This window comes from Bufo gargarizans, chromosome 3, assembly GCF_014858855.1.
Source record: "Bufo gargarizans isolate SCDJY-AF-19 chromosome 3, ASM1485885v1, whole genome shotgun sequence".
NCBI lineage: Eukaryota > Metazoa > Chordata > Amphibia > Anura > Bufonidae > Bufo > Bufo gargarizans.
Genome location: NC_058082.1, coordinates 401,668,762 through 401,681,487, shown reverse-complemented (window position 1 = coordinate 401,681,487; position 12,726 = coordinate 401,668,762). Strand labels below are relative to the sequence as shown.

The 12,726-nt window shown below is 43.7% G+C and overlaps 1 protein-coding gene across 1 annotated transcript; it reads right to left on the bottom strand.

Annotated features, from left to right (window-relative positions):
• Positions 1–1,749: 1,749 nt before the first annotated feature.
• On the bottom strand, positions 1,750–12,434 carry PSMA5 (proteasome 20S subunit alpha 5). The gene is made up of 9 exons (XM_044288319.1): positions 12,292–12,434; positions 9,930–9,996; positions 6,894–7,020; positions 5,886–5,953; positions 5,690–5,797; positions 5,552–5,610; positions 5,328–5,430; positions 2,289–2,375; positions 1,750–1,974 (listed from the first exon to the last, which is right to left on the bottom strand). The coding sequence occupies exons 1-9, from the start codon at positions 12,318–12,320 to the stop codon at positions 1,897–1,899; spliced, it is 726 nt and encodes a 241-aa protein (XP_044144254.1). The 5' UTR covers positions 12,321–12,434; the 3' UTR covers positions 1,750–1,896.
• Between the last annotated feature and the right edge of the window lie 292 nt (positions 12,435–12,726).

The following is a 12,726-nucleotide window of genomic DNA, read 5'->3' as shown; positions in this document are numbered from 1 at the left end:
TCCAATATTTATGTAATTCTCAAAACTTTTGGCCACGACTGTACAGAGAGACTTGGCATATTAGAATTAGAACTATTCTTATCAATTTTGCTGTTTGAATGCTGTACGGAGACCCGTATGGGCTTCGCGGAAGTGAAAGTCGTTATGTTTAAAACTGGGATCTGAAGTCTGCTTCGGTACTCAGGTACCAGCTGATTCCGAAGCAGACTTCGGATCCCAGTTTTAAAACTGTCTGTGAATAGGACATAAGCTGACTTAATGGGACAACCCATTTAAAGATTTTTATTTTATTTTTTATCGGGTAGGAACTTAAATGGTGTATTTATGATAAAATGGTTCCTGTTGATACAATACCATTGCACGTACAGTATATTAGCCTTTCCCATACATCAATGATAAATATTTATGAACTCATTTTCTTATTGTTGGAATTTTAGATGTGTAGAGTGTCTGAAAGGGAACTTATCACACTGACCATGGTGTCTGAGCTGTTACAGCTGAAGGCTGTATCGTTTATGGGACAAGATTCAGTACAACTTGTGATTTATACATTTAAAAATTCCTGCTCATTCTGGGCTTTGAAGTCAAAGAGGCAGCCCCATCAGTGACTGACAGCTGTGTATACACAGTCATAGAGGGAAGCCTGTCAGTCACTGATAGGACCAGCCCCTTGACTTCAAAGCCCAGAATGAGCAGGAATATCTTAATTGGAGATGTCTGATCATGTAACTGATCTCCATAGTTTCCATTAATTTTTGTATTACAGCTATCCTCACCAGTGATGGGTGTAGGCACTGCTGCCACTACCTGAGGCTCTTGATGTACTATTAAGCACATTAGGATGCAGCAAGGGACATATTGCACACACACTCCATTTTAGTGAATTGAGTCTATAGAACTTGAATTATATCCATATATGCCCCCTATCCTAGGTCCTTAACCTGTGGTATGTGTACTTCAGGAGATATATGCAGTTTCTCTAGAGGGGTACCAGCACTGTGCTCATGCTTTCTTTTAACAGGCAGCGCAGTGTATGATCTTCATAAGTGTAGGTGTACTTTGATGCCATTTGTTTGAGTAGGGAGTACTTGATTTAACAATATTAGGAAAAAGTAGCCTAAGTTATAGGCCTCATGCACACGACGTGCCATTTTTTGCGGTCCGCAAAAAATGGAAGCCGCCCATGTGCCTTCCGCAATTTGCGGAACGGAACGTGCGGCTGTCAATATAATGCCTATTCTTGTCCGCAAAGACAAGGACATGTTATATTTTTTTAGCGGGGCCGCGGAACAGAGCAACGGATGCTGACAGCACACGCAGTGCTGTCCGCATCTTTTGCGCCCCCATTGAAGTGAATGGGTCCGCATAAGAGCCGCCAAAACGGTGGCTCGGATGCGGATTCAAACAACGGTAGTGTGCAAGAGGCCTTATGCAAACAATCTGCACTAAAATATGCCGGTATATAATTCCAGCATGAACCAGACCTAGTGACAGGACAAATCATTGGGGAATTGCAATTGTGCACCTCAAATATCCACCTATTTTATTTGAAGTGGACAAGAACACTTCATACTGGTTCTGAACCACAGCACTATCGTTACGTGAACTGGAATTTTTCATGTATGTGGATAATCTGCTTAAAGAGAATAAAATAGATCTGTCTCTAACATTTGCGCTTCAGAAACCAATAATGGCTACGTACATGCGGTATACCTTGGGCTATCACACATGGCTAATACAAGACCATACTCAAGAATAAGAAAAGGGTTTATTTGAGACACCTGGAACCTGTATGTATATACAGATACAATCATAAAAAAAAAACTATGGAAATTTATCACAGGAACCGGCAGCTGTGGTCCAATCAGTTCTGGAGATTTTAGCTAGAGATGATGCTCAGATGTCCTTGATAACCTCTTCCAGCTCTTCCTTGCAGTACATGTGAAACTTCTTCCCAGGCTCTACTGTGGCAAGCTGAAGAGGGGAGGTAAAGAATGACAGTTGTTGGGAGGTAAAGACCAGCAAGGAGATGGACTGAGCAGCTGCTGTGAGTGTGATTGATGTCAACAAAGAATCCCCCAAATATAGCCACTGGCAACCAGAATAGCTCATTGGATAGACCCCCTCCCCGTCCAAAGCGCATTCTGCTCTCTACAGCGGCTGAGCTTTTTACATCAGTGAAGCAATCTGTGTCCACTTCCTGAAGGCAGTGGTAAAACACACAAGACTTCACATACATATGACAAACTGAAATTTAGCACACTGCAGAATTTGCTTACAAAACCAACCTCAATGTTTGTGGCATTCAGTTTTTCTTCCATCACCTGCTTTAGGATTGTGAGTGATGACTTGATGGCTTCTTTCAGTGTCATTGACTTGAAAGAAAAATGCATTTTGGTTAGCGCTCACATAGCATACCGCAATAGAATGATTATTATTCTTCATAATGTAACGCGTGTTTAGCAGTGGATTAGTCGTCCCGATTGTGTCCAACCTACATTTCAATGGACTTCTGAAGCACAGGACAAGCTATGCTCCTGAATCAGTTGGACATTCTCAGGAAGGTGGAAATACAAAGACTTCATAAAAAACACAAAGTATGCCCAGGGGAGCCACTTTGTCCCCAGTAGATGGGCCCAACACAATTTTGATCAAAAATCTACACAAAGAGCTTCTAATTTTCTTATAGGAAATATAGCAGTAATGCAATTCAGATCTATCCACATTTCTGGTGTTTCCATGTGTGTGCATGGAGCAGTGTGCTGCTGTATATATAGTCTCTGCTTTTACACTGCAGCCATGGTAGCATCAACCTGTACTTTACTTCATATTGTTCAGAGGTGCTTTGCAGCTAGTGTTGAGCGAAGCGTGCTTCAGATGACAGGTCCGAAGTCGCTTTGTTCAAAATTTCGTTTGAATGCTGTACGGAGACCTGTATGGGCTTCGCGGAGGTGAAATCAGTTATGTTTAAAACTAGGATCAGAAGTTGGCTTTGATCAAAGCAGACTTCGGATCCCAGTTTTAAAATGGTTTTTAAGTTGAATGATCGAAGTCCGAAGTTATACAACGAAGTCTCACGAGACTTTGGGCATAAGTAATTTACTCTTGCGAAGCCCATACATCTGAATGCTGTACGGAGATGGGTCTATGATCTGAAGCACGCTTCGCTCAACACTACTTGCAGCATTGGGGTCCTTGGTTCAAATCCGACCTCTGTATGGAGTTTGTACGTTCTCCCTGAATTTACATGGGCTTCCCCCAGGTACTCAGGTTTCCTCCCACACTTAAAAGACACACTGACAGGAAATTTAGAGATTGTGAGCTCCACTGGGCTAGTGATGATAATGTCTGTGGATTATGGCAGCAGTATATAAGTGAGTAAATGAAATAAAGGGGTTGTTCCATTAAGAAAGCTTATCCCCCATCACCACTGGGGCCCCTGCTGCTCCATTCAGCTCTATGAAGCTGCTGAAGATAGCCGAATGCTTGTACTCTCTATTCCACTCTGAGGCTGCCGGAGATAGCAGAGGCAAAATGCATGCGTAACTGCTGCTCTATTCAAGTGGAAGAAGCACGGGCCCACGTGCTCTTGATCACCAGGGGCCCCAGCGGTCCCTGCCAATTAGGCACTATTTCCCTATGGTGTGAATAGGACATAAGCTGACTTAATGGGACAACACGTTTAAAGTTTTTTTTTTGTCTGGCAGGAACTTAAATTGATACATTACCTTTGCATGTACAGTATATTAGCATTCATTGCAAGAAACTGGGCCTTTCCCATGCATCAATGACAAACACAGATTTATGAAATTATGTTCTTATTGTTGGCATTTTAGATGTGTAGCATGTCTTAAAGTGGAACCTGTCACACTGAACATGGTGTCTGAGGTGCAGGCAGCATGTTACAGCTGAAGGATATATCGTTTTTATGAGAAAAGATTCAAGATAACTTGTCATTTATACATTTAAATTCCTGCTCATTCTGGGCTTTGAAGTGAAGTGATTGACAGCCATCTCTGTATACACAGTTATAGAGGGAAGGCTGTCAGTCACTGATAGGACCCCCTCCTTGACTGCAAAGCCCAGAAATTTTTAATGTATAAATGACAAGTTATATTGAATATTTTCCCATAAAACTATCAGTCTGCTCAGCTCCTGCTGCTCTATAACATTCTACCTGCAGCACAAACATCATGTTTACTGTGACAGGTTCCCTTTAAAACTAACCAAAATGCCTAATGGGGCTGCTACCCTGCACTGTACACATACCTTTGCTGCCAAATGTGATCCTGAAATCTGGAGAAATTCATGTCGTCACCCATATCCAAATTAGCTATTCAGTGCGCAAGGACAAGCCCGAACTGCTTGGTGCATCATAGCTCCTCCGCTTTTGCCTTCTTGCACCTCTCTTTGGTTTGATCCACAGAGTCAGGCTTCCCAGCGTCATTGCACCTGACCAAGTCAAATCAAGCTGAGGCAAAATTGGTGGAGCCAATGGCGTACATAGAGAAGTAAGGGCCCTAAAGCAAGGATCAAAGCAGGCCCCCCACACAGGAAAGAGGGGTTTCTGCATAAACCCTTTTCAGTGACCCTTAGGCCATTTTTTCACTGCTTCATTTGCTAAAAGTTGTTCCTTTAGAGGGTAGAGTCCTGACCAAGTTTTCACCCCCAGTAGAAGAGGGGGTGATCCCTGGGCCCCATAGCAGTCGCATTGTCTGCCGCTATGGTGCAACAAGCAGCTTAGGCCTGGCCTTGTGCTCTAATTTGCACATGACCATGTTTTCTCTAGATTGTATGATCACATTTGGAAGCAGTGGTTATGTGAGGTACGCTCCTAACAGGCATTGTGGCTAGCTTAAACACTATTTTGCAGTCGACAGACTTCCTTCCGATATTGATGACCGATCTATAACCAGAGCACACCTTTATGGAAAATATAAATGATACTTTCCAGCTTATTAACTACCATAGAATGTTTCTGGCTAGATGAATAATGAATGACTCCTGTTATGGTCTCTGGGTGCAGCGATGAAGTGCCCGTATACTGCAGGTGACTAGCAGTTGTATACACCACATTGCTGAGGCCAGGGATTGGCTGCAGCAGTCAAACGTGGTATACAGGCACAGCACCACTACAGTCATTAGAGCAAAGCCTTGTACGGGACAGAACAGCAAGGCAGAGACAGTTTCAGGAAGGTGAGTGGAAGTTTTTTTTTTTTTTTTAAAGCCTTTAAAAATATAAAAAAAAATTGACTTGGACAATTTCTCTAAAAAAAACATAGCAAGTCTTCCTGTAATGCATAGACGTTAGCATGCTTTAGGCTCACCTTATGATAGACCTCCTGTAATGAGCTTTGTGCCCCTTCAGATGCAGAGCCAATAGCGCGGGCATCGCATTGTACAAAAGTCCCAGAAGGATCCATGTGAAAGCTGTAGGACACGAGGACAGCATATATATTCCAGTTATACAGAACTAATCTATATACATCAATTGCAATTGCACAATATATACATCAATTGCAATTGCACAAGTTACAATATGCAGACTTACAGCTGTGGCCCTTTCTCATCTGCTCCACCAAACAGTAAAGCAACTCCAAATGGTCGACTCTAAAATAAAAAAAATAAAAAATTGAAGCAAAACTGTCCAAATCAAGTTAGAAGTATGTCCCCAGCATGTAGTACTTGCCATTGCTCCAGGATCGGCATCTTCTTCCCCAAACTGCAATGCTAGGTTAGACACGGCCTGTGTGACGCTCTCTACAGTCATTGTCTCATTATATGTGAACCAGTGATTCTAGAAGAGCCATAAAAATACAGTGCAAGTACCCCCAAAAAAAATCATCCAGAAGAGATAGCAATGGGACAAGGAGACAACATCTTACCTGGGTTTCAACTCTTGCTTTATCAATTAATGTCTTTGCATCTGCAATCAGTCCACTCATGGCGCAACCTGTACGGGAACAAAAAAGCCTAGATTAGAAGGAAATGGTAATAAAACACTTAGGCCTCTTTCACACGAGCGTGACGGATTGGCTCCAGATGTGCTCATGGTGCGTTTTGTGAAACTCGCACCATTTTGCAAGCAAGTTCAGTCAGTTTTGTCTGCGTTCAGTATTTTCCACTCCGGTGCAATGCGTTTTGATGCATTGACGCACTTGATAAAAAACCTGAAGGATTACAAACAACATCTCTTAGCAACCATCAGTGAAAAACGCATGGCATCCGCACTTGCTTCCGGATGAAATGTGTTTTTCACAGAAGACCCATTCACTTCTATGGGGCCCAGGGCTGCGTGAAAAAGGCAGAATATAGAACATGCTGCGTTTTTCACGCAAGGCAGAACTGATGCATGAAAAAAAAAAAACAGCTCATGTACACAGACCCATTGAAATGAATGGGTCAGGATTCAGTGCAGGTGCTATGCGTTCACGTTACACATTGCACCCGCGCGGAAAACTCGCTTGTGTGAAAGGGGCCTAAGGGAACAGGGATTATCATAGGACCATGCAGATCCTGTTTTAGAGGAAGGCGAGATGAGCAGACTGACAGAATTTCCAGGGGATTTAAAGCTCTGCTTATGTTTAGGAGTCCAGTGGGTGGTCCTAATCACTGACATAGCTATTGAAGACCAGTAATCCCGGGAAGTTGTCAATCATTGGACTCATAGTTTTACTGTATAAGTTTCCATAGAAATGTGTATCAATCTGCTCAGATCCAGGTGACAGGTTCCCAATTATTAAGCTTAGTTCACACTAGTATGTTTCCCATTTTTATATTTTTTTTCTTTTTACAATACCCATATTCCTGTATTTTATTGGTTCTAAGCTGGCGACTGATTAATATGAATGACCCGGTCCCATGTTCCAGTATTGCCATGACCTGCTATTTACCTATATGGGCATCTATCTCTACAATCTTCTCAATGCTGTTGGGCTCCATCAGAGATGATGTGATTCTCTTCTCGACAGCAAGACATACTCCCTCCGACGTCTGGATACCAATGGCTGTGGAGCCAAGCTGCATAATACAGAGCGTAATGACATAAAACTCACAATGTAGCGCAATCATTTCATTACACAGTCCTAGTAATGTGGAGGCAGCCCCAGAAAACGGTTAGTTGATAGCACAAATACTTCAGCCTAATATCAGACAATGCCTTTATGCATAATACTTTACAAAGAAAAACGGAAGGCTAAGGGCTTACATCTCACGTCTGCTGTAGGTCAAGTGGTATCATCATTTAGCCATACAGCAAAAAAATAAAAACAACACAAATGTATGCAATTTTGTGGTTATCTATCCTTAACGTCTACGTTTGACAGATGTGCGTACGTTTCAACACGTTTGTCTACTTTAAAGGGATTCTGTCACCAGGATTAACGCTATAGCGATATTTATATGTGCCCATCAGTCTCCTTGCTGTGTTTAAAATGATCCCACTGTTACTGCTCTGTGTGTGTTAGATCCTTATAAAAACTGATCTTAGTGATATGTAAATTACCTTGGTCAGGAGCCCAAGGGGTTGTCCCACATCTGTTGGAGCCCAGCCGCGCCCATCGATCCGGAGCCCAGCACCGCCTACCACTTAATTTATTCACCCCACTTGCCCTGACGTAATTTCTTCTCAGTGCCGTAGTCTCGCACAGGCGCAGTGGACACTGTAGTATGCGCCCGTGCGAACTACTGGCACCGGCTTTGACGAGTCAACTGCGCACCACGCTGACACCGGAAAAGGGAGCCGGCGCATGCGCAGTTGACTCGTCGAAGCCGGTGCCAGCAGTCCACACGGGCGCAGACTACAGTGTCCACTGCGCCTGTGCGAGACTACGGCACTGAGAAGAAATTACGTCAGGGCAAGTGGGGTGAATAAATTAAGTGGTAGGCGGTGCTGGGCTCCGGATCGATGGGCGCGGCTGGGCTCCAACAGATGTGGGACAACCCCTTGGGCTCCTGACCAAGGTAATTTACATATCACTAAGATCAGTTTTTATAAGGATCTAACACACACAGAGCAGTAACAGTGGGATCATTTTAAACACAGCAAGGAGACTGATGGGCACATATAAATATCGCTATAGCGTTAATCCTGGTGATAGAATCCCTTTAACTAAAAAAAAGTATATGTTTTTGTGAAACCTTTATTTATTTTTTAAAGAAAGACTTAGTGCATCAAAGGAAGCAGGAAATATCTGGATAAAAACAGATACATTTAATGGATGGAAACGTATTTTCTTTATTTTTTCCCCCGCAGGACAGAAAAGCGTGGTATGCTACGCTATTCTGTCCTGCAAAGGAAAGTACAGAAATGTGAACAGAGACAAACTGAGTCAAAAGCAAGCACTTCTGAACCATGTCAGCCCAATTATGGTCTCCGGGTACGTCAAGCCATTTATTTCTTTACTTTTTTTCTGTTTACAGATGTATCGGCTTGACGTACAGCAAAAATGAGATCTTAACATCCCCATAGGCTCCTTTCACATTAGCGTTTTTTGCGAATCCGTCATGGATCTGCAAAAACACTTCTGTTACCATGATACAACAGCTTGCATCCATCATGAACGGATCTGGTTGTATTAGGTCTTCTATAGCCATGATGGATCAGTCATGAACACCATTGAAAGTCAAAGGGGGGACGGATTTGTTTTCTATTGTGTCAGAGAAAACGGATCCGTCTCCATTGACTTACATTGTGTGCCAGGACGGATCTGCATTGCTCCGCACCACATCGCGGACAGAAAAACGCTGAAGGCAGCGTTTTGGTGTCCGTCTCAGAAATGGATGCATTCTGAGCGGACCCTCTTCCATTCAGAATGCATTAGGGCAAAACTGATCGGTTTTGGACCGCTTGTGAGAGCCCTGAACGGATCTCGCCAACGGAAAGCCAAAACGCCAGTGTGAAAGTAGCCTTTGTTGGTTTTTTTTATTTATTACTTGGCTTTTTTGGGTCTTTCTGGCTTCTATTCAAAGATGCAGCACGCTGGAGCTCTCAGCATTTTCACAAACTTCTCTATAGAGGAAAAACATCAAAGAAAAGGCTAGCGATAAGACACACTCCCATACGTCCGGAACTGGTGTAAAAATTGCATGCCAGCATTTAGTGACTTTTTGAACACCCATGCACTTAAATTTAGGCGCATGTTGCATTTTTACACCATCCTCACCATCACCGCGGCACATTCAGTATTAATAACACTAGTCTCCTGTAGTAGGGACGCTTGTTAGTGATGATCTGGCAGTGTAATACTACTGCTGATTACCTGACGAACAAGCAGACGCTCATTCATCGGGCAATCCAGATTTTTAAGAATGCTTAAAAATCATTGTTTGCTGGCGGCAGATCGTGGTGTCTAATTACAATCCACTGCCGGCAAACAATTAAGTATGGGCCCGAGCAATGGCATTTAGCAATTGCTCCTCCTCATACTGTTAAGGAAATTGCTACATGTAATAGCAGCAGTCTCCTCCACTAACGAGAAGGCAATTGCTGGGAAGGAAAGCTTCAATCGCCTGCAAAATCTTTTAACGTAATACAGGCTTTAGTCCACGGACTGCTGGAGGATGCACCTAATTTAAGGTGAAGCCTGCGCCTAGTCATAAGCGCATCCTCCGGCATCACAGGGGATATCAAAGACCGGCATAAAACGCCTCTCTTTCTAAAAAATTTTTTTTTAAAAAGTCTGAAAAAGACAGCAAAAAAACTCAAGTAGACATGAATGTTAATCAGGCATTTTTACTACTTTAAAAAAATGAAAATAAAAAAAAAGTACCACACAAAATGTGTAAACATATATAAAAAGTACAATGGCAGCATCTATGTAGGCTGGAAGCATTCAGATAAACGCCTCCTCATCAGGAGAAGGATGACTTGCAGATTTACTTTCACTTTCTGTTCAGAAAGGTATTCTAAAGGAAGAAATGGTGACTACCTTTATAGCTTCAATGGCATATTCTACTTGAAAAAGCCTGCCTTCTGGAGAGAACGTATTAACCCCCCTAAAGGAGAGAGGAGAAAGAACACGTTATAATGGAAACTGAAAGTCACTAGCTCTGGTACAACAGATCCATGCATTAAAGGGGTTGTCTCACTTCACTAAGCCTTAATACAATGCACTTAGGGTACTTTCACACTTGCGTTTTTCTTTTCCGGCATAGAGTTCCGTCACAGGGGCTCTATACCGGAAAAGAACTGATCAGTTTTATCCCCACGCATTCTGAATGGAGAGTAATCCGTTCAGTTTGCATCAGGATGTCTTCAGTTCAGTCGTTTTGACTGATCAGGCAAAAGAGAAAACCGTAGCATGCTACGGTTTTCTCTCCGGCGAAAAAACTGAAGACTTGCCTGAATGCCGGATCCGGCATTCAAAATACCGGAATGCCGGATCCGTCCTTCTGGTCTGCGCATGCGCAGACCTTTAAAAATGAAAAAAAAAAAAAAAACAGATCCGTTTTGCCTGATGACACCGGAAAAACGGATCCGGTATTGCAATGCATTTTTCTGACAGATCAGGCATTTTTCTGACTGATCAGGATCCTGATCAGTCAGAAAAATGTCTGATCAGTCAGAAAAAATGACATCCGTTTGCATACAGTTTGCCTGATCAGGCAGTCAGTTCAGGCAACGGAACTGCCTGCCGGAATCAAACAACGCAAGTGTGAAAGTACCCTTACCAATGTATTCTACATGCCCATATTGCTTCCTTTGCTGGCTGGATTAATTTTTCCATCACTGCTCGTTTCCATTGTTACAATCACCCTCCAATCCAGCAGCGGTGGCCGTGCTTGTACACAACAATAAGGCTGGGTTCACACGGGCGTTGCGGGAACAGATGCGGGAAAATGCGCGATTTTACCCCGTGAGTGCAAAATGTTTTAATGCAGTTTGCACCCGCGTGAGAAAAATCGGCATGTTTGGTACCCAGACCCGAACCTGGGCTTCTTCACAGAAGTTCGGGTTTGGGATGGGTGTTCTGTAGATTTTTTTTTGTTTTTCCATATAACATGGTCATAAGGGAAAATAATAGCATTCTTAATACAGAATGCTTAGTAAAATAGGACTGGAGGGGTTAAAAAAATATTAATTGTTCGCGCAGCCCGGCTTCTTTTCTGTCTTCTTCTTTGAGGAAAAGGACCTGTGGTGACGTCATTGCACTCATCACGATACATCACCATGGTGATGTATCGTGATGAGTGCAATGACGTCACCACAGGTCCTTTTCCTCAAAGAAGAAGACAGAAGAGAAGCCGGGCTGCGCGAACAATTCATTTATTTATTTTTTAACCCCTCCAGCCCTATTGTACTATGTATTTTGTATTAAGAATGCTATTATTTTCCCTTATAACCATGTTATAAGAGAAAATAATAAAGATCGGGTCCTCATCCTGATCATCTCCTAGCAACAATGCGTGAAAATCACACCGCATACGCACTTGCTTGCGGATTCTTGCGATTTTCACGCAGCCCCATTCACTTCTAAGAGGCCTGTGTTGCGTGGAAAACGCACAATATAGAACATGCTGCGATTTTCACACAACTCACAAGTGATGCGTGAAAATCACTGCTCATGTGCACAGCCCCATAGAAATGAATGGGTCCGGATTCAGTGCGGGTGCAATGTGTTCACCTCATGCATTGCACCCGTGCGGCAATCTCGCCCGTGTGAAAGAGGCCAGGACCACGAGAGTGAACATAGGCGTGTATGCACAGCAGGTCCAGTCCCGGACACCTCTGCGCTGCAGCAGTGTATAATGTGAAGGAAAAATAAACCCCTTCTAACGAACTTACCTTACCAGTCACATGATCACGGCAGGCCACCACAGTGACGTCACCTCAACAGGCCAAGACTGGCTGTCACATAGGTCGCCATCTTTAAACATAAGCACTGGTGACATCCCTGCATCACAAAGGACACCCACAAAGCACATACCTAAGTAATAATGGATCACAGGGCTCCCCCCTTTAACCAATGTGCCTGTTTCCCCATAAAGGATGGAGAGCGGGGCCTCAGCACAGGTGACATACAAGACCCCTAGTCTCCAGTTCTGGTGAATATATAAAGCTCTAGACACACTGCTGCCGCCTATGGCAATGCAGGGCTGCTGGCGGCAGATAGAAAATGAAAGGGAGGATTCCAGGGACCAGCAGTGAAAGGGTTACTTTCATTCTCTGGAAATGAGAACAGCATTGCCAGTGAGAATCCTGCCGCCTCTAACGCGGCCAGTGTGAACCAGCACGTACAGGGCGCATTAGTGAGCAGCTTTCCTGCCGACCCATCCGCCTCTCCTTCTTACCTGTCATACTCGGACCGTGTCAGAAACATGGCGATACAGAACACGGTGCAGAGCTCAGGAACCACGGATGCTAACTCACCGGGGCCTACTACCACCGGCACACACAACGCAGACCACACCTCCACCACCTCTGATTGGCGGAAGCGTCGTCACGTGGCCGCTACACTGCAGGGACGCGATGCTAGGCGTGATGGGAAGTGTAGTTTGCAAGCGTACGTTGACTGCCAGTAGTACGTCGCACACTGATGTATCTACTCCTCGGCGACGTTCGGTAGTGTCTTCTGGAGAAGTCGTTGGTTTATGTCCACGTGAATTCACTCTGACCATATTATTAGGTAGATTTCAGCTTTAGATACCGTAACAATACTGAAAAAAATTACACAGTGCGTATACATCCAGTAAGCTCGTTAGGGACATAGTAAATAAAGCTGTAGA